Genomic DNA, 23,907 nt, shown 5'->3' with positions numbered 1-23,907 from the left:
TTTTTCAACAGCCAAAGTATTTGCTGCAGCAGATATGGCGTCCATTTGTGAAATGAAGCGGCAATCTCACTATGCAGATATGCAATGCTGCAGTGGCAGTGACTGTCAAGCCGCCAGTTTACTCGATAATGCTTATGGGGGACCGCCTCTTTGTCATGCGACTCGCCTGAGATGGGTATGACCTCACAGCACCGTCCCGCCCCTTGGCCGCTCATGGGTCAGACCGGTCAGTAAACCGCCCCCCTTGTCCCTGGGCCAGACCGGTAAACTGTCCCCTTTGTCGCGGTCCCAGACTGGTCGGTTAACTGTCCCTTGGTCGTCGGTCGGTCAGTAAACCGTCCCCTTTATTGCGGTCCCAAACCGGTCAGTAATCTGTCCCCTTGGTTCTTGGGTCAGACCGGTAAACTGTCTCCTCTGTCGCCGGGTCAGACTGGTCAGTAAACTGTCCCCTTTGTCGCCGGTCCCAGACTGGTCAGTAAACTGTCCCCTTGGTCCCTGGGTCAGACCGGTAGACTATCCCCTTTGTCACTGGGTCAGACTGGTCAGTAAACTGTCCCCTTTGTCGCGGTCCCAGACTGGTCAGTAAACTGTCCCCTTTGTCGCCGGTCGGCCAGCCCAGCCGATGACCGAGCCATGACAGTGGCCGGCCGCCGCCGCCGGAGGGCTATTTTCGGGGTCGGGCCGGAGCGGCCGGGCGCGGTGCGGGCGGCGCCCTGTCAGACGCCGAGTGGCCGGGCAGGGGTGAGCGGGCTCGGGACCGGGACTCACCTGAGGGGACAGAGAGTTGACAGAGGGTCACCCGCGCACCACCATGGGCGATACAGAGACCATCGTCTGCGGCAACTGGTGAGTGACTGTGGGCAGTAGAACGGCAGTGGATGCAGCTAATATGTACTTGTCAGTTTGCTCTGAATTACGCCGATATTTACCGTTAGCATGTTTCCTGACTTTAGGACTTCAGATTACCGTGTATTAGCAACAATGCCACATGATGTAGCCAGAACAAAAACAACGTCGCGAATGAAATTAATAGATGAATAATACCTAAATGATAAATCCTATGGTTTTGTCAACGTTTATTGCGTCTTTCATCCAGTAAATGGCGTGCAGTTTTAAATGTTCTTTATTATACGCGCTTGTTATTCGAAACATTCATATGCGTTATCTGGACGGATCCCAAACAACCAGGAGCGCACCTGTTCCGTAACACCAGACCCGGAAGTGCATGTGTGTCTGTGTGTGTGCGTGTGCGTGCGTCAGTCGGACCGCTCTCATTTGCCGGCTGATGGGCCGCCGGTGGCTCTATGCGCGTGCCAAGTCTGAAGATAGCCGCGCCGGGTGCCGGAACTGTGCAGGTGGCTCACACAGCCCACCGAGGAGCGACCAGGGCAGCCGCCGGGCCGGGCGGCGGCAGTGCGGGTAAACGGATAGGGCTGGCTGGTGTAACGGACATTGGACGGGGACTGGCTGTGAGTACTGACAGGGGCTTATCGCTATACGGACAAGGGTGACTGTTGCGGGGTATGGGTGCCAAGCGAATGTCTTTGTGGTTATATTGAGTCATATTAGATGTAACTGGAGCCCTACTAAATGTCTTCTCTTGGCTTATACGTACGCATTCGAGGAAGCTCGGTAGTCATTGGACTTTACCAGAACCGGGCCATCCACTAAACCCTGGAGGTGTGCCAGCCAGCGACACCGTCCCGCCCGTCCACTGAGGCGCTGTTTAACACAAATTACTGTAATTATCACGCTATCAGGTAGTTCAGACTAGAGCACCCATGATGTTAATTTGGTTATTTGGAGGAACATGTAACAAGCCCTGAAAAAATGCTAGCATTTCTAGCCAGTTTTGAAGCATTGAATCGGATAAAAATGTTATTCAGTTGATATCGTTTATTCTCATTTTTCTCACATTACTAGAATGGTTATTGGTTAGCAATTAAGGCTGAAATAGTGGTGCATATTTTCATCACCTAGCGTTTGATGAAGGACAGGTCAGTTTGTTCAATATTAGCACAAAGCGCTGCGGTAACTGTGCTGTATATTATTGGTAACAGTCGCGGCTAGTAACAGTTTGGTAAATTATCGATGGTCGCCGCGGTAGCAACGGTGTCAGATGATGCAACACCCAGACGGGGGCCGGGGCGGGGTACGGCGCCGGGGCGGGGGAGGGGCGGGGGTGGCTGTTCCCTCTCCCTGACAGGCGGGCGGCCGAGCCAACCGGGCGCCGACCGCCGCGCCTGTCTGTCGCCGAGTCCCCGGACCGGCCGACCCGCCGCTCAGTAACAGCTGTTCGGTCTGCCTATGCAGATTACCGGGCCCCATTACTGTTCCTCCACAGTACATACGTAGATGAATAAAGTTTGGCCTGTTTGACGAATAAGTCGATAATATGTCCAATGAAGCACGCGTTTCGCCCAGCATAGGTACTATTGATATAAATGCTATCATTGACAGATATAAATGGTGGATACTTATAAATAAGTGGTGTCTCTAAACGTTGAGCCAAAGCTTACGTTTGATCCCAAATGAGAGACAATAAAGCATAAATAGATAATTTGTTTAATATAACTAACTGTCACAGCCCAAGTCTACACAGTACACACATTTACCGGCTCGCATGCAACACAAAATGGCTGCCGTGGGGACTCACAAACTCTTTGGGTCAAGTCGGAGGCCTCTCAAATATACCCTGAGTCTGAAAGCCCTGACCCTGATCATGGGACCAACGTGCGTCCGACCTAGTCAGCGGAACTACCCGGTGCGTCACATTCGTCACCCGGTGCGTCACATTCGGCGCCGTCGCTGCCAGTATCTGACGTCACTGCAGGGGGCGCGATGTATACCGGCGTGTGACGCCTGTGGACGCGGTGTCGCCGTGACGTCACTGGCCCTGACCTGATGGCGACACTGGCCCTGACATGGTGACGTCACTGGCCCTGACCCAGCGCTGTTTGTGGCGATAAACTGAGGAGGTCATGTTTTGAGATTTGCCGAATTTATTGTTTTTCCTTTCTTAGAAGAAATGCTAAAGACTGTATACATTGATGTTTTGTGGCAAGAGTAGCGTAAAAACGTCTTTGCTAAAAAAGAAATAAAGCAACAACAAACCACTCTCGAGTAAAACTGCAAATGTTGACAAGACGACGAAAGGATGACTTATACAGAATCATACAAGCATCTATTTGAATAAGAAAGAAGAGAATGTTATGCACCTCTCTAAAAATCAGGCCATTTAAATGGATGGCCGGCGCCATTAATGCCAGCACGTTTCTTACCTGTAGCCTTGTGGCGGTGTAATTAGGAGCACCCGTGTTCGGTCAGCTGGCGACACTGGCTCCGTGCCCGCTGTGAGAGGGGGACTCTGGGGGACAGCCGAGTGGGCCAGCCCGTCCGCCCGCGCACCCCTCCAAGGCTGTCCTGTCAAGGCCGTCCCGCCCCGACCTGCCGACGGCTGGATGGGCGCGTTCCGGGTCAGCGAGCCGTGTCAACTCACGTGTCGGAATGTATATCACTGGGTTAGTGGAGCAGCGCGCAATTAATTCCATCCGGGCCATTATAGCTCCATTTATTCAAATACAGCTTCATTCTTCATCATCATCTTCTGTTCTCTCCGAAACAAAATAAATCATGTTCTTTGGAACGCATAGCCGTTATTCTTTGGGATAAGCCGATGTAAGAATGAAGCCGGAAGGTAGAAATGTTTTACATTCCAGTGCACCGATGTGCTGATGTTACAAATAATCCTTCTTCAAAAGACGAGTCTATGTGTAGGCGGGCCTGCTCAACAGACGCATACATCGGACGGATGATAAATTAACCCCTCCAGCTGCGCAGAAGGTCCGTTTGTTCCGGATTTTAGGAGCACTTTGGCTCGTGTCCAGGGCGGCGCTAGTCCTCGGCCCGTGCCGCCATCTGGTCTATACGGACCAGGTCGGAGACACCCCTCCGGCCTCGACCTGGGCCGACCGAGACGCCGAGGCGGCCCCATTTAACCGTCTGTGACGCCATCGGGCAGCGCCGTCGGCTGTCGGTGACGTCATGTGAGGGTCTCTGTCTCGTGCGGCTGTCAGATTCTGCGAACCCGGCGGCGTGCCGTACGGGTCGCCAATGTTTATCGACAGGTCATTTACCGGCCAACAAAGAACAATGAGACACACAAATGCCCCGCAGAACTGACAACTATAATTGCTCTGGCAAAAAGATCGGTTTCTAAAAATGGTACCTACCTTGTTGATGAGGTGAGAAATCATTTCAGAAATAACATATTTTAACTGTTTAAATAGTTAGTCAAGCTAAGTCAACTTTTTATTGACGCTCTAGCTGGCAATAAATTGCAGTGAGGCATAAGCCGATACTACAAAAGTTAAAACTCTTGGACGATTTGACTCGCACACCTGCACATCATCGCCTCCTGGCTCCTGATCGGGCTGTATCGTCGGACGATGTCGTAGAAGGGGCCAGCCGACGGTTCCAGCACACCCTGCCAGCGGCTGCACCAGTCGGCCCCCCGGAGCGGCCCGACAGGTGCGTCACTGCAGCGCTGGCCGCCGGGCTGACCGGTTTGCCCCTCAGCACCTCTAACCGTGTCCCGTCTATCCCTCAGCCAGCGGGCGATATCAGCCGCTAACCACACCGTGCACGTGATCCACTGCCGGCGCCACCTCAGCGTGTGTGCCGAGTGCGGTGAGGCTGTGCCGCGGGACCGGCTGGAGGAACACCGTGCCGCCGAGCACCGGCCCGTGCCGTGCCGCCTCTGCGGACTGCACGTGCCCGTCGGACAGATGGAAACCCACCAGGTGAGGGACTGAGGGACACAGGGTGAGGGACTGAGGACACACCAGGTGAGGGACAGGGGGACACACACAGGGCGAGGGACATTCAACGGGTATAGACGGATCATCGGGAACTTTGCAACATGCAGCTTTGGATTTAAAACAAAAGGCATACCTATGATCAGTGAAATTGTCTATGAAGATTTCCATATGCTTTCTCATGGACGATTCCCGGAAATCGGTCGTATGTCTGCGCTAGTGATAGGTGGAGATGAGCCATTCGCATTACATGTCTATAACATAAGCGGACAGAAACGGGAACATTGACAGTTGCCTTTGGAACCTCACCAAACATCGGTTTCTACAGCACCTATACGGACCGACTCCCTCTATCATCACCTCGGGTCAGTCACATGCTCTCGTCCCTTCCCGCCCCCACAGCATGGGCTCGGTCTTTGTCTGCCTCTGAGGCGCAGATGTCCGTCCCAGTTCCGACGCCACAGAGTCTGGCACGGTGTATGGGACACGTAGCTGTTACAGAGCTACGACTTGTGACCCAGGTCCGGGAAAAGGGCCACAGCTGAGGCGCCGCTCTATGATTGCGGCACGCTGCACCGGGCGCTTTGTTTGCTCAACTATACGTGGAAATGGTTGCTCTGTCTCGCTCCTGAGTAAACACGTTACAAAGCATTCAGAACTTGTTGAAAGATGTGTAGGTATAGTAGATGGAGGCTCGAGTTCGTATTCGAAGTGTTTGCTCTAATCCCTTATTACCGGTCGTTAAATTATTCAAGCTTCAAATAAAATGCCATTTTAATCTCTTTACGTTTCAAAGGATGTCTGAAAGGCCGATAAAACATAGAAATTGCTGCTCTGTGCGCCGTCAGGAGGAGCGGTGTTCGGGCCGCGCCGTTACCTGCCCCTACTGCGAGCTGAGCATGCCACACTCGTCTCTGGAGGAGCACGAGAGCTACTGCGGCTCGCGCACAGAGCTGTGCCCCACGTGTCAGGTGCGCGTCATGTACCGGCACTGGCCGCTGCACGTGGAGTCGGGCCACAGGCTGACCCGACCCGAGACGGACCCTGGACACACGCCCAAAGGTAAATACATTAGCCTTCCTCAATCCTCTCTGATGTTGGTTGACAGCTGCATGTAATGTAACCAGACAGGGACGACAGTGTTATAAAACTTCGCGAGTGACGCAGATTGCTTACGAGCTGTTTCTTCCTTTCGTCTATCGCTATTGCAAAGTGTGTTGAATGCTAAGGCAGGACATTTATTCCTGTAATCGCTCGCCTATTAAATATAACTGAGATTACGGTTGGACTACAACCCAACCCCCCACCCGGGAAGGTACGAATGTATTTAAAAAGACTGCTGCTTTGGCTTCCGACCGTTCGAATTATATGTTGCACTTGGCTGCGCCTCAGTTTTGCAGACTGCTCTGAGAGATGACTTTACTTTACGAGTGCGGGAAGTGGCTGGGACAGGTGCACGGCTCTGCTGTGGCCCATTAATGACACGGCACGCGCCGTGCGGCAGCGCGCGGAGGTCGGCGCCCCGCCGCTCCCCTCGATGACGCGCTGGACGACGGCGGCGCACTCGACGATAAAATCGCCTCCTATGTGCGCAAACCTGTGGACGAAATTGTGGAGGACACCATGGAACAGTGGCGCCGGCGCAAGGACCTGCGCCGGTTCGAGGGTGGGCGCCGAGTGGCATGTCCGTGCCCGTGTCCGTGTCCATGTCCGTGCCCGTGTCCGTGTCCGTGTCCGTGCCCGTGTCCGTGTCACCCACAGTGCCCGGGGACATGACGTTCCGTGCGCGTTTTGTTGTAGCAGCTCGTCTCGGAATAGGAACCGGAACTGTCGAACTCCAGCACATTTTTGGGACAATGGCGGCTCTGAGACACCGCGCAAGTCCCACCAGTGCAGTGTTCCGGAGTGTCCCACCTTTGCCCAGTTGTTTCCAGTGCACGCTCTATATTGTGACCTGGGACTCACATGCCAGCCTGCGCACGTTTGGACAACATACTGATAATTACCCAGCCCATCGTTCGATATTCCTCTTGTTGGTGTACCCGGCACCCCTGGTTCAGTTGATGGACGTTCATGCGACAGGACTGATCGTTCAGCATTGTTCTGTCCCTAAAACATATCGTCACATATCTTGCCGTTTTACTTATACCTAACGACGCTATCTTTTGGGCCAAACCGCATTAAATGGCTTACCGGTCGGTTCCTTCTGGATCTGCCGGCATGGACAGCCGATATAATTACGTTTTCTTTCTTATTTCCCTCAAATTTCAATGAGTATGCTAAAGTAACTGTTGTAGGCCGTTTATGTATGGTGAACCTTTGTCTGATTTGTGCCTGCCATGCGTTTCAGACGACTGTTTTGAGCAGGCCATGCTGATGGCTATAGAGCTCTCCAAGAAGACGGCCACGGAGAGTAACACGGTTGAGTGTGAGCACTGCCACCTCCGGTTCCCGGCAGACGAGCTGAGGAGGCACCAGGTGAGCCAGTAAAACCAGTGACCTCACTGGACCACAGCTGAATTATTACACCGTGAGTTGGACCGGGGCAGGTCAACTGGCGTTGGTAACGTCACTTGAACACTAAGTACAACTGAACTGAAATCGCCACTTGCTCACGATTCTGATGTTAGCTAATGTGGTGGACCTGGACATTGGCTCTACGAGCTAAATGATGTGATCTGCTGTTTTCCATCGATAATTAGTGCTAAAAAGACCCCAGGGCCGTTCGGATTAGAGACGGCGTGGGTTGTGCCAAGATGTCGGCCGACTGAGGACAGGAGTCACGGCCTTGATCCGCGGCCAAACGGCCGGTGTGTGCGGCTGGATCCGAGCTGGTGGTCCCTCTGACAGTGGCTGGACTGGGAACCGGTCGTATATCGCTCAGTTTTGGAACACACAGCAGCCCATCACCCGCACTAAAACCGATCACCGACCACGTGACCAGCTACCAGTGACTTCACTGGCGCAGCATGGGTGTCGTTTTTATAGGCCTGGCAGGGCCCTGGCTTATTAGTAGGGTCCGAGCTCTGCAAATTATTTGGCCATTTTAACATGAGCCCCATGGTAAGGGTAGCTTTGGTACCCTAAGATTAACCATTAGAGCCATAACAACAAAATTTGAAAAGTGACGTCTGTGTGCTGCACTACACGATTACGCTGCATGTCACGGGTATCTGGTCTAATTGATAATTTGTTGCGTGTCATTTAAATCGTAACAAAGCGTGACATCAGTCTATGCATGGTGTCCCATATGCATTGCTTCAGTGCGTCCCAACTGTAGCATAATTGTACGTGATTAAAGGGCACCATAATGCAGATAAATGTGACCCTTTACATGGTTTGCTGACATGGACATTTGCGCGGTGGACTGAAACATGACAGTCCCGTACTTATAACACGTATACCTGCGAACTCATGACACGATCGTAGGCGTGTAATCTGTGCATATGACCGGGCGACCTGGTAAAGCTCACCCATCCGTAGCCTGTCATGACCTGACAGAACTTTTCTACCTGTGACCTCCCGCATGGCTTCTGCAGCTCTGACCTCTGACCTGTGACCTCTACAGAGCTCTGTTCTCTGACTTGCGTCATCCCATAGAACTCTGACCTCTGACCGCTGATCTATGACTTCCCAAGATCCCTGACCTCTGACCTCTGACCTGTGACCTCCACAGAGCTCTGACCTCTGACCTCTGACCTGTGACCTCCCACAGAGCTCCTGCAACTGTGACCTCTGACCTGTGACCTGCACAGAGCTCTGACCTCTGACCTGTGGCCTTCACAGATCCCTGACCTCTGACCTCTGACCTCTGACCTCCCACAGAGCTCCTGCAGCTGGGAGCAGCGCCGGCGACAGGAGTCGTCCCGCGGTCGCTCTCAGGGCTCGGCCGGCTCGGTGGGTCATGATTCCTCCCCGCCGCGCTGGGTGGCCCGCCCGGTGGCCGACGACCCCCCGGAGGACGCCATCACCCTGCCCTGCGAGTTCTGCGAGCAGCCCTTCCTGGACGCCGACCTGCTGCGGCACCAGGTCAGCCAGAGGTCACGGGAGGGTCAGAGTCAGATACTGCGGGCTGTGTGTCAGGTGGAGCGCTGGATAACTGAACGGTTACAATCAGGAAAGGCTTGCGTCTGTTACAAAGGGTGCGTCTGTCCGTTACCGAGGTCCCGACTTGGTCGTGCTTTGCGTGGACTACAGGCCAGACCGTTGCACCTAGCGCGCTGAAATTTGCACAATTTATAGATCAAGGATGCTCGACGTGCCTTTGAAGGGTCTGGGCTCGATCGGGTTGATAGTGAGTGTGTGGCGCGTGCCCAAAAAGTGCAAATTCGCGTCATAGACTTTACATGTATAAATCGGCGTGCGAAATCGGGCGAAAACGGCTAATTTTGGCCGACACGGGTCCGGTCCCGGTGCAATATCTTGGTGACCAGGGGTCCGACCGGCACGGGGAAAACAGCATCGTGTAGATAATTGAACGGGCTATCGAATGGTGTGCGGTGCAGGGGATGGCACGCGCCACGTGCACCCGTAAGGGTACTTTTGTTGAAAAATTGCGGTTTTTGACGAATTTTGGAGTTGATTTTATTTTTAGGCGACCGTTAAAGGTAGTGTGCCAGCTTTCCTGGACCGTATGGAGTTAATGGCCCAGATAAGGAGAACCGGATTTTTAGAACTTAGCCATACCTTCAAAACTCATGGAAACGTCTTAAATTCTTCAAATTTTGAGTACCCCAGTGCGAAATTCGCCCCGACGGGTTGTCGGTCGTACCCCAACCACATTTCACACCACTATGAACAATAAATGCACACACTGAAATCGCTATTACCGATATGCTCATCCAATCAAGTTTCGATAAACCCGTTCATCATCAGCTCCTGCGGTTTCGAACACGCCTGTTAGGTGGTGCGGTAGACTGCGCCCAAAGCCAGGGCCCCGGTAACGTGAGGTAGCCGAGTCAGGGCAGCGTGCGCTGACCCAAGCCGGAGCCGCGCGTCCTCCCGGTGTCATGTGATAGCCCGGGGCTGCCCGCGGGGATGCGGTAGACCGCGCCCAAAGCTGCGGCCCCGGCTTGGGTCAGCGCACGCTGCCCCGACTCGGCTACCTCACGTTACCGGGGCCCTGGCTTTGGGCGCGGCTTCTGCTCATACTTTGTGGTGCGGTGGTGGTGCGTCGGGCTGCGCGCTCTGACTTCGGCCAAGAAAAATGCGTCAGCTGATCATTGTCATTTCTGCCACTTGCGTGTGGTGAAATGGGGTCATAACTTATGAGACGGCTTTTTCATATCAATTATTTTACATAAAATCATATTTCAAACCATAAATAATGTTCGACAGCCAAATAAAAGAAACAATACCAATACAGGCTTACAGTTTAAGGCTCGACATTGTGTTGTCTACGATTAGACAGCTGATAACTCATTCCCGTACGTCGTATGGTCGTAACACTATAATGACCTTTGCTTATTGTCACATGTGCGCCGCATTCGCGATTGTTGCCGACGCCTGTTTGCAGGTGAGCCCACTACAGTTGTTATACATATCTAAAAACCGATAAACTTTTAGGCGAAAAGGGCACTATTCCAGGCCCATTTTTGATTTTTTTTGCGATATTAGGTAAAAATAGAAGCTTCTTATCCTAGGAAAAATAAAATGGGAAATCTTTCAAAGGTGGCACACTACCTTTAAACGGAGCGAGTTGGAACAACGCCTGTTGGCAAGAGAAATGTACCGCCTCTCATGGGAAAATTGTGAATAGCTAATAGATCGACGCCAAGGTGGTATGTACAAATCGCTGGAGAAAATGGCGTTTGTCGATGATGTGCCACTTTATTATTCACACGGGTTTTGCTGCATAACCTGATACGTTTGGCAGTTGAAAACGGTGCAGCTGGAAAGAGCATTCAATTCTGTCCAAGGTTCAATCTTCATTTTTGCATGATGAGCAACAGCATTCTAAAAAATGGAAATGTTCCAAACTATTACATTGTCATTTTTAGCGAAATTCATCGATGGCCCTCAAAAGACTTCACGCCAGTTTTTGAATCATTCTAAAGTAGAACGCATGATATGACACGGGCACCTGGATGCGATGTATCTTTTTTATTACAAAATGCTTGGCCGTCAAAAAGCAATTGAACGAAATGGATACCAGCCAAATCGTCTAAGACCAACCCAATACCCACGGGTCAAAAATAACCCTTCTTCGCGTTGCGGAGCACGCGGGTAACCCTAGTACTTTTCCATTTTCTTAATTACCAAAGATGTAAATCTCTATCGCAACTTTTTCGCGATATATACCGATCAAGCGAGAAACATGGTCGTGTGTGGGCGTGCCCGGGGCCGTATCGCGGCGCTTTAATGATAGCGGAACCGGTGCCGAGACGTCAGCCAAGGCGGATGACGTCAAAGGGTCCAAACACGGTCCCGGGCCGCGCGGGGTAAAATTAGCGTCTCGGCGCTGCACGGGCTGATCCCGGACCACACCCGTGGAGACGGGAAGCCGAACGATATATGCATGTGAACACTCACGTCAGGTTTAGGAATTCGTGAAGTGAATCATAGCGTGTCGTGGAGTGATTGATGTTTACCAGTCTGGGCTGAATCAGCTGTTTGAATTATCTCAGCCTGCAGTCAACACAGGTGGGGTACGGCGGTGTGAAAACGTCATTCACCTGATGGCGGTTTTCTCAGCTGGATAGGTAGTTTTACAGTAGATGGGCCTCATCTGACTAAACGGGTTACCATAGAAACGACCCCACAGAACAGAAACTACCGGGATAAAACGGACATAGCTACGTGCCTACTCCGGTTCCTGGAAATACAACTGATTCGCTGGCAACCAGGAACCGTCTGATCAAAAGACAAACACTAGTCTCCGTGAATGTTTTCTTTTGAAACCCGAACTGCTGTTGTGTGAGGTTCGCTGTTTTATCACACAAAATGTTAGAGCTGCAGACCAATTTCGTTCGCCAATAGCAGGGCTTACGTGGCTCGACAGTTTTTCGCTTCACACGCTAGTTGGAACGTTCATTACGGAGCATTTTAGTAGGGCCAATCGCAAGCTGAGTGATATATCGAATGTTGTACTTCAATTTTGATTGCTTATTTGCGTCACATATCTGCATTTCAGCGGTTATAACAACCAAAATTGAAATAAGTAATTAATGCTTTCACTTTGAGCTAAATATAACACACTTCAAAATGAAAACAACATAGGAAAATGGCATGACGTTGATGTTGACTCCGCCCTCTCGGTCCATCAGCTGCGCTGTGAGAAGAACCCCCAGCGGCTAGACCTGCCGGCGCGGCGCGCTCCCGCCCCCCGGCCCGGCGGCCTGACCAAGTCCTGGAGCGCCTCGCAGGCCGACCGGGAGCCGCGCCAGGAGCCGGAGCCGGAGCCGGCCGGCAGGAGCCGCTGGCGGCAGCCGGAGCTCGGCTCCCGCCGGCAGGAGCCGGAGTCCGGCTGGCGGCATCGTCTCAGCGGGGAGCTGGACGGAGCCCTGGCGCGGCCGGCTATGGCCGGCGGCCGCCGCGGCTCCCGGTCCAGCGACGACCTCTACTCGATGGACCGGCACAGTCCGCCGCGCCGCTGGAGCGTGCTGACCGACCCGGAGCTTACGGCGCCGCCCGCCGTGCCGCAGCGCACCACCAAACACAAGAAGAAGGTCAACTTCCTCGGGGAGGACGAGTTCATCCATCCCGTGCCAGGTGCAGGCCGTCGCCGGATGTCGCTGGGCATAGTAGTTTTATCCAGTTTTATCATCGAGGGGACGCTTACGCATTCTAAGCTACAAAAAACTGTCTTAGCTGCAGTTTATCTTAATGTTCTGTTTACCACATGATCGGTATATTTATAGTACCTAATTAAGCTTTAATCATTTCACAGAACATCCTGCCGAGGTGGCCGACGGCGATAAAAAGAAGAAACGCAGCAAGGAAGAAAAGAAACAAAGAAAGGAGGAGAAAAAGCTCAAGGTACGTCCGCACGAACCGAGTGGCCAAATTACGCGATTAATCCAGCAGCTTTCTTCTGACACAGTCTATGTATTTTGAACAACAGCACAACTCCCAAAGCACATCCGTAATAGTCTGAGCCTGGCAGAAAGTCGGGCATAATACAGCAGCATAATTTATCATAATTTTGGCTAATACCGGAAGCTTGAAGTTTGTTTTCGCAAAATGCACACTTGAAATAGGACCCCACTACAAAGTCGATAATTGCTGTGATTCTTACCAGCGAAGTTATAAATGTTACAACTCATAAGTAGGTACATATCTTATGGCAGCTTTGATTTTAAACGGTGCGTTTTGTTTCAGAAACGTTCGTCTAAGAAGCACCGGGCGCCGGAGCCTCCTGGCGAGCCTGTGATCACCTGTGACTACTGAGGATTGGGTGTGCCTGTCGTTGTTTGGAGTAACGTCACGTTTCGTCACGGACCTTAGTGACCTGCGAGCGGTAACCGTGTGCCGAGGGCTCGAAACCATCGGCCTGTTATTAATTCGGCCGCTGCTGAAGAGGCCCGACGTGCCAATAAGTGGCCTAGAGCCATGGACTAGAACTGATTTTGATTTGTCGGAACTTGCTTCAATGCTGAAGGGCTTGTGACCAAAGAAGTCTCGGCTGACCGTTTCTGTATACTTTGTTATAGCGCCGTGCTTGTGCTGCCGAGGCTGACAGTTTTATTGCGCTCCTTAGGCACTTGGCGACCAGAGATATGGTGAGCCGGCTTATGCAATATTTATGCATGGTCGTACGAATATCGACGGCAGCCGTGTAACGCACTACGACTTGTTCGTATTGCTAGAGAACGTAACAATCGTTTTTTCAAGTATTGGTGTCACATACTTTGCATATCCCTCTTTCGTTGCCTACTTTTACTTTAGATTGTTTTTATCTCTTTTACTCTCACCCTTTTTCTAAATGATGTTCTGTATTTCATACGCTATATCCTAATTAACTTTGTTTTTCAGCTAAATAGTAACCTTTAACATATGAAGGGTAAAAAAGTGTTTCACCTAAGGGACTTTGGCACATACTGTGTGATTGTGAAGCTGGCGGTAAGGCTATCATCGCCTTTTGTGTTTGGTGTGCTGATCCAAATCACAATCGAGATAATTATCTGCAATTTGGTTTGCTCGCAGTCGGCAGTATATGGTTAAGTTATAACTTTAGAGCCTTGGTTATAACCACGGGCGGCTATTTATGCGTCTGCGGTTATACGATATTGTCTAATGTAAACTGCCTTTTGTTATTTTGTATCTCACATTTATATCGTGGATATCAAATGTTCAGTCTGACTCTGATGAATCTGCCCCTTACAACAGGAGTATTGACAACCCGATTGTTACGATATTTGTCTAAGATATTGATGACCATGAAGTGCCGACATGTTCTAGGAATATGACAGCTTCAAGCAGTGCTAATGAAGACATGAGTGGACATAAATGTTCGTACTTAGATGAACATAATACGTGATTGCATAATGCTTATCTCACCTAGGTATATTAGGGGGTAGAATGAGCGCCACTGAGTGATATACGACAGTGCAGTTGCGGCTTGGTGGATGAATGTTACGGCTTGGTAGGTGAATGAATACTTGAAAGTTCGACTTGTTTGTCAATAAATAAAGTGATTAGAAATGTCAGAAGTCTTTTAGAACATTTGCGGATAATATAAAGAGATATTTTTGGCTAACAAGGTACCTAAATGAGACAATTTACGTAATAATTGGCGTATCTGGGCGCCGCAGTTATATGTATTATTCATTCATAAGTCATGATCATTTAGATAATAGATATATCGATTCCACTATACTATACCACAAATGCGGGTGCACCCGGGCCGCAGCGCGATTGGTTGCCACTGGATGGACACTTTCGGATGCGAATAAAGTCACAATTTTCGGGCACCGTTTTACAATATGCATTTCGGCTGCTCGTTCTGGTCTGATCACCCTTATCGTTTGTCTGCCGCGCGTCTAATCTCTGGTGGACCAACACAGCCCTACCCTTGCAGTGCCTCCAGTCGCTGGTGAAGCCGGTCTATGACCGCACCCAGTCGCCCAAACTCGGTTTGTCGTACATCTTCCTCTCTCACGTCCAGCTGCAGCAGTCGCTCAATCTGCCTCAGCTTCTGCTCATCCTGGTCCTCGTCCGGTGGGTTCTCTGAAAGATGATCGTATGGCTGACCGTGCAGCCAGTCTAGCTTCTGTAGCTGCTGCTGTGGCTGTAGCTGCTGTTGGCGTTCCTCTCCAGACACCATCTCCGCACTTAGATGAGTGCCACCCTGCTCTTGAGGTACCGCTGGAAGAGCGTCCTCTTGATCCTGAGACGCCGCCAGAAGAACAGCCTCCTGATTGGTGAAGGTCGTTGATGGATCGACCTCCTGTCCTAAGGCTGCTCCTGAGGGAGCTTCCTCCTGCTTCGGGTGTGCTGCTGAGAAGGCATTTTCCTGAGACAAATCTGACAGAGCACCCTCCTGCTCCAGAGTCGCTGCTGTGAAGGCACCTTCCTGTTCTAAAGTAACTGCTGAGGGTATGTTCTTATCCTGGGACATTTCTGATGGACCATATACATCCCATGACGTTTCTGATACAGCGGCCTCCTGCTGCACTGTCTCGAAGCTGCCTTTCCGCTCCCACCAGTCGTCTGCGAGGACCTCCTCCGTGTCTAGGTGCGCGCCCTGCGGTGTGTAGAGGCCGTGCCGGTGCGGATGGAGCGCGTAACTCTCCACAAAGTGCTCCGGGTCCCGGCCAAGGCTGACCGCGTGCCAGTGGGCGCGGATCAGGTCGGCCGCCTTCTCCCCGATCATGATGGTCGGCGCCATGGTGTTGCCGGAGGTGATGCGCGGCATCACGGAGGCATCCACCACGCGCAGGCCAGAGATCCCGTACACCCTGTGGACAGACAGGGCAAGGTTGCGAGCACAGCTCACCAGGGAATATGCTCACTCGGCCTGGTAGATAATAACAAACTGGACATCTGCAGTATAACAGTTAACCGATAGGGAGTCCGGGCTTCCCCAGCGGATCGGTGCCCTCACCTCAGCTGGTTGTCCACCACGGCGGCCGGGTCGGAGGCCGGCCCCATGGCGCACGTGCTCGTCTCGTGCCAGATGGTCTCCGCGAACACGCGGATGGAGCAGTCCCACCAGTCGGGCCCGCCGCGCGGGTGCAGGTGGCAGTAGGGGTTGGGGGCCGGCTGCAGGCGGCCGCCCACTCGGCGGAACGGAGCGGATAGACCGAGCCGCTCGGCCAGCCGACCGCCCTCGCGCAGCACGGCCAGGTCGCGCGGGTCGTCGAACAGGTTCAGGAAGATGTCCGGGTGCTGCCAGGGGTTCCGCGAGCGCAGCACCACCCGGCCGCGGCTCCGCGGGTGCAGCATCACCGGAACAATCCGGTAACCCGGCTTGAACTTGGCTGGCTTGAACCGCTTTATCCATAGCTGAAGGGATAACGTAAATAAGGTTTACTGACGCCTCTGAAGTTCACCTTCACACATCCCGCTTCTCTGTAAAAATGTCATTTGAAAGAAAAAACTCGATAGCAACGTAGCTATTGGCAAGTAATGTTTTGCAAAGCATCTCAAAACTGTCTAAGCCCTGAAATAGTTTAATGGCGCATTCGATTTCACGCGGGCTCTGCAGGCTACACCGAACTGTCTCCAGCACCTTTTCCGACATGCCGAGGATGATCCTGAAGAGGAGGCCGCCGTCGGTGGCCAGGTGGAGCGGGTAGAACAGAAACTGCAGGTCCGGCCAGTCTGAGCTGACGGACGTGTTGTCCACGCCCGAGTGCGCGAACCCGGTGCCTTCCAGCAGCAGGTACGACGCCAGAGGACCTGCAGAAGCGGCAGCGGGTGGCCGAGGCTTAGAGGTGTTTCAAACGGGTGACGAAACATGCACTTGTGTCGCTTTGGTCATGCTCATGGAGGTAAATAGATACCCGAGGTTCAGACTTGTCATGTGTTATTTGACCTGATTCAATATCTACGCGCGTACGATTACAACATCCTCTGCACTTACCAGTTCTGTGCTTCACATAATTGTGCAGCGATTTCAGGTTGATGAAATGTGCCAGCGTCAGGCCGGGCTTTTTCTTAGTTAGGAAGTCGATTCCTCCGATGCCGAAGTGGCTCTGCATGTTCTCACCGACTCCGGGCAGGTCGTGAATGCAAGGGATCTGCAGGCAGTTCGTCAACATTGTCTAGCAGCTCCATAGAAAACAAAAGGAGCAGCTCAATAGGATTTCCATTCACAACTACGAACAATCACCTTGCATTCACCCAGCTCCATGGTCGCCGCCACCTACCCCGTGTTTCCGCAGTTCCGCGCAGGGCCCGACGCCGGACAGTTTGAGCAGCTGCGGCGACGCGAACGCGCCGGCGCTGAGGATGACCTCTTTGCGCGCCCAGACCACGTGACGCCGTCGGTTCTTGTAGAAGACGACACCGCGCGCCCGCCGGCTGACCGGGTCGATGATGACGCGTGTCACGTGGCTGTGGATCAGGATGTTGAGGTTGGGTCGGCGCGAGGCCGCCCGCAGGAAGGCGCGCGCCGCCGACCACCGCTCGCCGAGCTTGGTGGTCGACTGGCTGTTCATAAACCCTGCGGAGAGTGCAGATGAGGTCAGAGGGATGCCAGATGGGCTGTACGACCGTTTATTATTTATTTGTAAAGGCGACATTAATATCGAGATGCCTGATATAAAAAGCCATCTCCTCGTTCAAAAGTGACTGAGGTGAAAAACATATTTAATCTGAATGATTAAACAAAGTGGTAGACGATCAATACGTTAAACATCTCTGATTTCACGAGACATTGTGTCGGAACTAGACTGGTAGATCCCCTAAAATAGTACCCTCACAACCCCGATTACATCTAACGCGTGCACAGTCGATGTCTACACCTGCCACTGCAGAGCAGCTCCTGCACGCCACTCACTGATCTGACGGTCGCCGTTGATGTCGCCGATCTCGAAGCCCAGGTGTCGGGCGGCCTGTATCCAAATTCCGGCCAGGCCGGACAGGTAGCGGGCGGAGGAGACGGGCAGGTACCCGCCCACGCCATGGTAGGCTGGGGGAAGCAGAAATGGGCCGGTCTAACCGTCCGAACAGCGTCAAAATACGAGACAAACGTATAGCAAGGCTAGTCAGTGATATAATGCTATGAAAAAATTATTATAAATTTGTGTGCTCATTTCATTAAGGAAAAATTCCCAAAACTACATGATACAGCTGACGGCTTGCTTTAGCCGTTTGTCATCACCACTGTTTAGCATTACTGTGTTGTGACGGCTAATTTATATCTCGCGTAGAGAATTGGTAATAGTGAAACGAGTCGCGACAAACTTGAAATCTTTTCGCCACTTTCAGCCGTTTTCCGGCCTTCTCCCGGGGGGGGGGGGGGGGCGGATCCAGGGCCTAATCTTACCAATGCCGTAAATAGGATTTGGCAGCACTGGCCGGAGTTTACGGCACATATATCAAATATATCCTTTTTATTTGCATCTTGCTAATCTTGTCCAATGATTTTGATAGCGTAAATGATTATGAATGTTACCTGAACGAATGAATAAGTGAATGTGGAATAGTTTTGAATGTTACCAAATGCCGTGAATGCGCATTCACGGCATTTGGTAAGACTGGGCCCAGGGAAGCGGCTTTGGGTGCTAAAGTCCATAGCTGAAAAAAATATGCCGAAGAAATTTCTGGGTCCGTCCCTGCTTTCTCTCACGGCTCTGGCGGAGGTACGGGTCCTGGTTGTCCTCGGAGCGTATGAAGTAGGGCAGGACGTCCCGGAAGCCCCAGCCGGGGTTTCCCAGCCGCTCCCACTGGTCGTAGTCGTTCTTGTTGCCTCGAACGTACATCATGCCGTTGATGCCCGTGCTGCCGCCCAGCATCTTACCGCGGTTCAGCGTGCATTGCTAGTGAGAGAGGGATGAACGTGGCTTATGTAGTGTTTTGAAGAACGATTACAGGATAATGTTCAAGTCATTACAAAAACGAATTAAATACAAATTGTGCGTTTACACACATAAAGCTAATCAACAAAAATGAGATAATGATAAGCGTGCAACCGTTTTCAAATCAGTGTGCTGGTTATGTAAGGACATATTTGCGGTATGATGTTATCGTTGGAGCCACCAAATAGCTTTACGTGTGTTTGCCCGTTAGAATATGCTTAATTGTTAACGTTTTTTTAGATAAGATATGAAAAATCATTATCAAAAGTTGCAGCTTCTCGGGGCTCCTACGTTATTCACCTGTTTCTTGTATCCGATGCAGTAGCCCTCGTCTCGGACGTTGTGGAAGGTCCAGTCGTACTTCCTAACGTTATAGATGAGTGTCGTGAAGAGGGGCCAGTCAGCGAATCCGGAGCCGGCGCCCCCGGCTTCCAGCAGCAGGACAGAGTGGTGGTGATCCTCCGAAAGGCGGGAGGCCAGCGGCGAGCCGCCGGCGCCGCTGCCCACTGGGGACAGGGCGCGAGGGTCAGGTCGCGGGGGTCAGGTCGCAGGTCACAGGTGACAGGTCACAGCTCGATGTAGCTGATGGCAGGTATTAAACGATATGTGACAGTACACCCGTTGTAAAATGTAACTCAGTTCGTCATTAAAGGTATCATAGTTAGAATAGCAGCGCACAGGCTGCGACTCGTGCAATTATGTTTGGTGCTCACTGCTCACCATCTCACTTTTTACACCAAAGTTTCTTCCAATCGAAGGCCGTCCTTACCTACGATAAAGTCGTACTCCTCTAACAGTTGCTTGTCGTAGATGATGTGGTTTGGATTCTCGACCGGCACAAACAAAGCGATCACCAGTAACTTCTTTACAATCCATTTCGCTATTCTGATGATGATTTTGACGAAATAGCTTCCCATACCTACTTCAGCTGAAGACTGAAGTGATCTGGGACCCGCTAACGGCGTTTTTGTAAGACGGGCTTCAGCACTGCAGGAGCTACACCGACTGTCGTGTGCAGCAATGCACGATGCCCAGACATTACCGCGTCTCTTGGTGCCGTAGTTATTTGTAAAAAGCAATCACTGTCACGACACTGATTTGGCCCGGTCTTGACGCAAGTTAGCCACTGTCTAGTCACTATCCACTATTCACAGTCCACACACATATCGTCACTGCCTCAAACCGTTTCGACACTCTCTTCTGTCTCTTCACTGTCTCGGTGCTACGTTATCTCCGTCATGGCCAGCGCTGACGCTCTCAATCCACTCTTGTCCACGTCTAAAAATCTCTGAACGTCGCTGAACGACACCAACAGTCTCTGAAAGTCTATCCGACAGTCTCTTATCCCACACTCCAGACGTTTCACTAAGCTCGTTGGCCCTTCACTTCACCCGGCCGACAGGCAGCAACTGACCTGCGGGGCTGACCTGCCGACCAGTCGGTGAGCCGACAGCCGGAGTTGGCCAATCACACTGGAACGCAGTCGCGACGGGACGACACGGGAGGCTATAGGGCGTGAAGAAGGGAAGGGACGTCCGATGGAGGCGATAGCGACCGGCACTCGCATAAGTAAGTGGTCATGGGTGGTGGAGGAAAGTGGAAACGAAGAAGACAGGCGATTCGATGCGTTCCGAAAGGCTTCAATCAAGCACTGCCGACTGCAGTGCCATAACCAATGTCAACTGGCATGTTAATCGTAACGTGCTCGTTTAACATGTTCTTTTCTATTGTGAAATGTGAATTTGAGCGTCCTCCTCTGAATGGATAAAAACCGTATCCGTTGCTTCTTCCACCAATGAAATCAGCATGAACAGGCGGCGCTGGATCTCATGCCGCGCTCACGGTCGCCACTGGCTCAGTGTAGTGACCAGCTGGGCGGCCGGCGCGGCCGCTCCGTTTCACCATACATGACCCACTGTAAAACCACTCCACTGCGGTATACGGTCCGGCGGGTTTTTATTGACGGCCAGTGGTTACGCACTGACGGGCGGGCTCGATCGGCGCTCGGTCACCGTATACGACTGGGAATGAAAGGGAAACGCCGACGCCGGCCGTCTGCGCTGTGCAGAGAAACGTTTATCGATCAACTCTTCGAATCTTCGATGATCGATCAAATCGAAACAGTCTATTGCCGTTATGGGCATAACAATAGTAAACTTGAAACAATATGCGACATTACTTAGCTTTCATGTTCAGAAAATTATAGGTTGCTTTACGTAGGCTTTGCAAAGCAGCTTGTGATTAGCATAATTTCTACATATATTGTCGGTAACACAATCACTTGGCAAACTCTTGAACTTCGAGCTCACACTTCTTCCAAGAACGTAGTCGGGACACAATCCCCTGGTGATCCATTGTCAATGCACAAGAAACGACATTACATAACTACATATTGTCATAACACTAGCGAGATAAATTCGCATAACAGCGTGATAGCCTGCAATCTACATAGCATGATACGGCACGTGTTCTGCGGGTGTGCTTCTTCGCCTCACATGTTTTTGTGTACCTGGGCATGAGCTATCATTAGCATCGAAGGCAAGCTCGTCTTCCAAAAGCTCAGCCATGCACTGTCACACGTTTTCATATCTACTCGCACTCCTCACACTCCGGACACTTGGACTCAACACTTGGTTACATGCACTTTGCTCCTGTCTCCCCCTCGCACACAAAGTCCCGGATGTTAAAGAAGCGCACGCTGCCGGTGCCGAGTGCAGCCTCCTGGAAGCCGTGCCAATCTGCCGGGTACAGGCGCACCATCCCGTAGATCCGGCGCGCCTGCGACACAAACACCTTGGTCGGCTTGCGCGCGAACTGCGCCGCGCAGTAGAAGTAGCTGATGCTCGAGTCCGGGTCGAAGATCTCCACGTGGAAGAGCCGGCAGCCGCTGACGAACCAGACGCGGCGCAGCTCCGTGTCGGGCTTCCTGGACAGGGTGACGGCGATGGCCGCGCGCGTACAGGCCAGCGAGTCGGGCACCTCCGTCTTCCAGACGCAGGAGATGGCCGCCTCGCGCTGCGTCATCATGCTCTGGAAGGTGACGACGCGGTTGAAGTGCGGGTCGCCGGCCACCACGTGCTGGTTGCACTCGGCCGGCTTCGGCTGCGACTCGCTGCACGCCTTCAGCGGACAGCCGTACTCGCGGTTGACGAGCGCCGCGTCGCTGTCGGAGGGCGTGCTCCAGTCGGTGCCGAGGATGGACGACAGCACCAGGCCGTCCTCGTCCGTGCCGTTCTGTGTCTTGCCCAGGAACACGCTCTCGCCGTTGTAGCTGAGCCCGTACGCGTCGAACTGCATGACGGAGCCGTAGTCGTAGGGGCAGTCGTCGTAGCCGCGGTAGTTGAAGTAGAACACGTCCTCCAGGGCCGTGTTGTGGTACTGCACGGACACGAACTGCTCGCGGTCGGGCCGCGAGTGCTGGTGCACCAGGCCGATCACGTGGCCGAGCAGGTGCACCACGGTGCCCCTGTCGCACACCTCTGACACAGACATCACCAGGCGAGTGGAGTGGTACCCCACGTGCGTGTAGCACCCCTCGCCTTGGACGATGTTCAGCACGTTCCCGATGCCCTCGGCGAACTTGATGCACGTTTTCGTGGACCACGCCTCCATGGCGTCGAGCACCATCTGTTTGTCGGGCGACGGGTCGCCGAACTGGTAGCCTATTGTGTTCGCCGGCCACTTCTCCTCGATGAGCGGCCACGTATTGTTGCTGCGATACCCGGTCTTGGACCAGCGGGCCTGCTGCGACACTGTCAGCACCATGTCTGCCTCAAACAAAGTCGCTCGGACAGAGTCGATCTTTCGGTTCAGCATAACTCTGTCCGTCGGCGTCAAGAACTCCCGGCGTGCATCCTCGCAGTCTTGCCTGTCTTCGTCACTGAACAAACTGACGTTGCGGGCTTCGCTTCGATAGACGCAGATACAACTTATTATTATCATTCTAGCTATCATGTTTTTATATCTGGACAATAGATTGCGAACGAGGCACGCGACTAACTCGTTTGTGGAATGATGATGAAGATATGAAAACTGAATTATTCATGTGCTGAGTTCTACGGCCAAAGCTTTACAAAACGATACAGTTGCGTGGAGTCGGCATTGCGACATTATGAAGTGATGTGATAATGCCAACACGTGACATAGAAACAAAACAACAATTATGGTAGAAATTGAGATTGTGTTATGACCTTTTGTATGAACTTTTGATGTGGTTCCCTAACTGATTTTATGAAAAAGTTTTACGAACCCGTTACGGACTACGCTGTTATGGACATCCATATTCAGTTTTATACAAACGCAATAAAAGCGATAAAAACGATAAAAACGAATTAGGATAAAAACCATAAAAACTTGGATGCGCCTCTAGTCACGCGCAATAGATTGTACATTTTCCCCCTGAGCAATAACTCAGTCGGGTGCAGGTGAAAGTACACTTGTTTGATACCTGCGGGGTGGTGTGTTGAAAGAATAAAAGAACTGTTTTCCTGGCCCAATTTAGCTAATGGTCGAAATTCGATCTCACTCCATTCTTCTCTCTTCATAAGAAAGAGCACTCTCTGGGACTCCCGGTGTCGTTTGTGTAAACGAGAGACCGGTCCGTTTACTGCTGGACATTTGTCGGGTAGTGTCCATCAGGGACCGGCCCGTTTACTGCTGGACATTTGTCGGGCAATGTTCCTGAGAGGAAGGTCCGTTTACTGCTGGAAATTTGCCGGGCAGTGTCCCTGAGGGCCCGGTCCGTTTACTGCTGGACGTTTGTCGGGCAGAGGGACCGGTCCGTATACTGCTGGACATTCGTCGGGCAGTGTCCCTGAGGGACCGGTCCGTTTACTGCTGGACGTTTGTCGGACAGTGTCCCTGAGGGACAGGTCCGTTTACTGCTGGCAATTGTCGGGCAGCGTCCCTGAGGGACCGGTCCGTTTACTGCTGGACGCTTGTCGGGCAGTGTCCCTGAGGGACAGGTCCGTTCACTGCTGGACATTTGTCGGGCAGTGTCCCTGAGGGACCGGTCCGCTTACTGCTGGAAATTGTCGGGCAGTGTCCCTGGGGGACCGGTCCGTTTACTGCTGGACGTTTGTCGGGCAGAGGGACCGGTCCGTATACAGCTGGACATTTGTCGGGCA

At 52.2% G+C, this 23,907-nt stretch overlaps 3 protein-coding genes across 5 annotated transcripts; 1 reads left to right on the top strand and 2 right to left on the bottom strand.

Moving 5' to 3' along the window:
- The first annotated feature begins 715 nt into the window (after nt 1-715).
- Nucleotides 716-14,119, top strand: LOC122390539 (TRAF-type zinc finger domain-containing protein 1-like). 3 transcript variants are annotated; one of them, XM_043383589.1, is made up of 9 exons: nt 719-846; nt 4,610-4,802; nt 5,666-5,879; nt 6,322-6,483; nt 7,168-7,295; nt 8,643-8,846; nt 12,083-12,527; nt 12,706-12,794; nt 13,137-14,119. In XM_043383589.1, the coding sequence occupies exons 1-9, from the start codon at nt 812-814 to the stop codon at nt 13,203-13,205; spliced, it is 1,539 nt and encodes a 512-aa protein (XP_043239524.1). In that variant the 5' UTR covers nt 719-811; the 3' UTR covers nt 13,206-14,119. The 3 variants fall into 3 exon arrangements, with proteins under 3 accessions (XP_043239525.1, XP_043239524.1, XP_043239526.1); XM_043383591.1 differs by lacking the exon at nt 719-846 and adding an exon at nt 1,368-1,469; XM_043383590.1 differs by lacking the exon at nt 6,322-6,483 and having other exon boundaries at nt 716-846.
- Nucleotides 14,120-14,543: 424 nt separating this feature from the next.
- LOC122390565 (glucose dehydrogenase [FAD, quinone]-like) lies at nt 14,544-20,763 on the bottom strand. The gene is made up of 9 exons (XM_043383648.1): nt 19,551-20,763; nt 19,082-19,287; nt 18,553-18,742; nt 17,761-17,892; nt 17,129-17,424; nt 16,843-16,999; nt 16,489-16,658; nt 15,862-16,262; nt 14,544-15,715 (listed from the first exon to the last, which is right to left on the bottom strand). Exons 1-9 carry the CDS (start codon nt 19,696-19,698, stop codon nt 14,824-14,826), a joined length of 2,592 nt encoding a protein of 863 aa, XP_043239583.1. The 5' UTR covers nt 19,699-20,763; the 3' UTR covers nt 14,544-14,823.
- A 259-nt stretch (nt 20,764-21,022) lies between these two features.
- Nucleotides 21,023-23,079, bottom strand: LOC122390567 (zinc metalloproteinase nas-4-like). Its single transcript, XM_043383649.1, has 2 exons — nt 23,031-23,079; nt 21,023-22,688 (listed from the first exon to the last, which is right to left on the bottom strand). Exons 1-2 carry the CDS (start codon nt 23,060-23,062, stop codon nt 21,416-21,418), a joined length of 1,305 nt encoding a protein of 434 aa, XP_043239584.1. The 5' UTR covers nt 23,063-23,079; the 3' UTR covers nt 21,023-21,415.
- Between the last annotated feature and the right edge of the window lie 828 nt (nt 23,080-23,907).

Source organism: Amphibalanus amphitrite, unplaced genomic scaffold (genome assembly GCF_019059575.1).
Source record: "Amphibalanus amphitrite isolate SeventyFive unplaced genomic scaffold, NRLGWU_Aamphi_draft 000400F_arrow, whole genome shotgun sequence".
NCBI classification, from domain to species: domain Eukaryota; kingdom Metazoa; phylum Arthropoda; class Thecostraca; order Balanomorpha; family Balanidae; genus Amphibalanus; species Amphibalanus amphitrite.
This window is presented reverse-complemented; position numbering and strand designations above follow the sequence as displayed.

Coding starts and splice junctions, on each gene's coding strand:
- LOC122390539 (XM_043383589.1), top strand. CDS start 812: ATGGGCGATACAGAGACCATCGTCTGCGGCAACTG. Junction 12,528..12,705: donor GTTCATCCATCCCGTGCCAG/GTGCAGGCCGTC, acceptor ATCATTTCACAG/AACATCCTGCCGAGGTGGCC. Junction 12,795..13,136: donor AGGAGGAGAAAAAGCTCAAG/GTACGTCCGCAC, acceptor GTTTTGTTTCAG/AAACGTTCGTCTAAGAAGCA.
- LOC122390565 (XM_043383648.1), bottom strand. CDS start 19,698: ATGGGAAGCTATTTCGTCAAAATCATCATCAGAATAGCGAAATGGATT. Junction 18,743..19,081: donor GCATCGGATACAAGAAACAG/GTGAATAACGTA, acceptor CTCTCTCACTAG/CAATGCACGCTGAACCGCGG. Junction 15,716..15,861: donor GTGGTGGACAACCAGCTGAG/GTGAGGGCACCG, acceptor GTCTGTCCACAG/GGTGTACGGGATCTCTGGCC.
- LOC122390567 (XM_043383649.1), bottom strand. CDS start 23,062: ATGGATGTCCATAACAGCGTAGTCCGTAACGG. Junction 22,689..23,030: donor AACAGCGTAGTCCGTAACGG/GTTCGTAAAACT, acceptor CGTCTATCGAAG/CGAAGCCCGCAACGTCAGTT.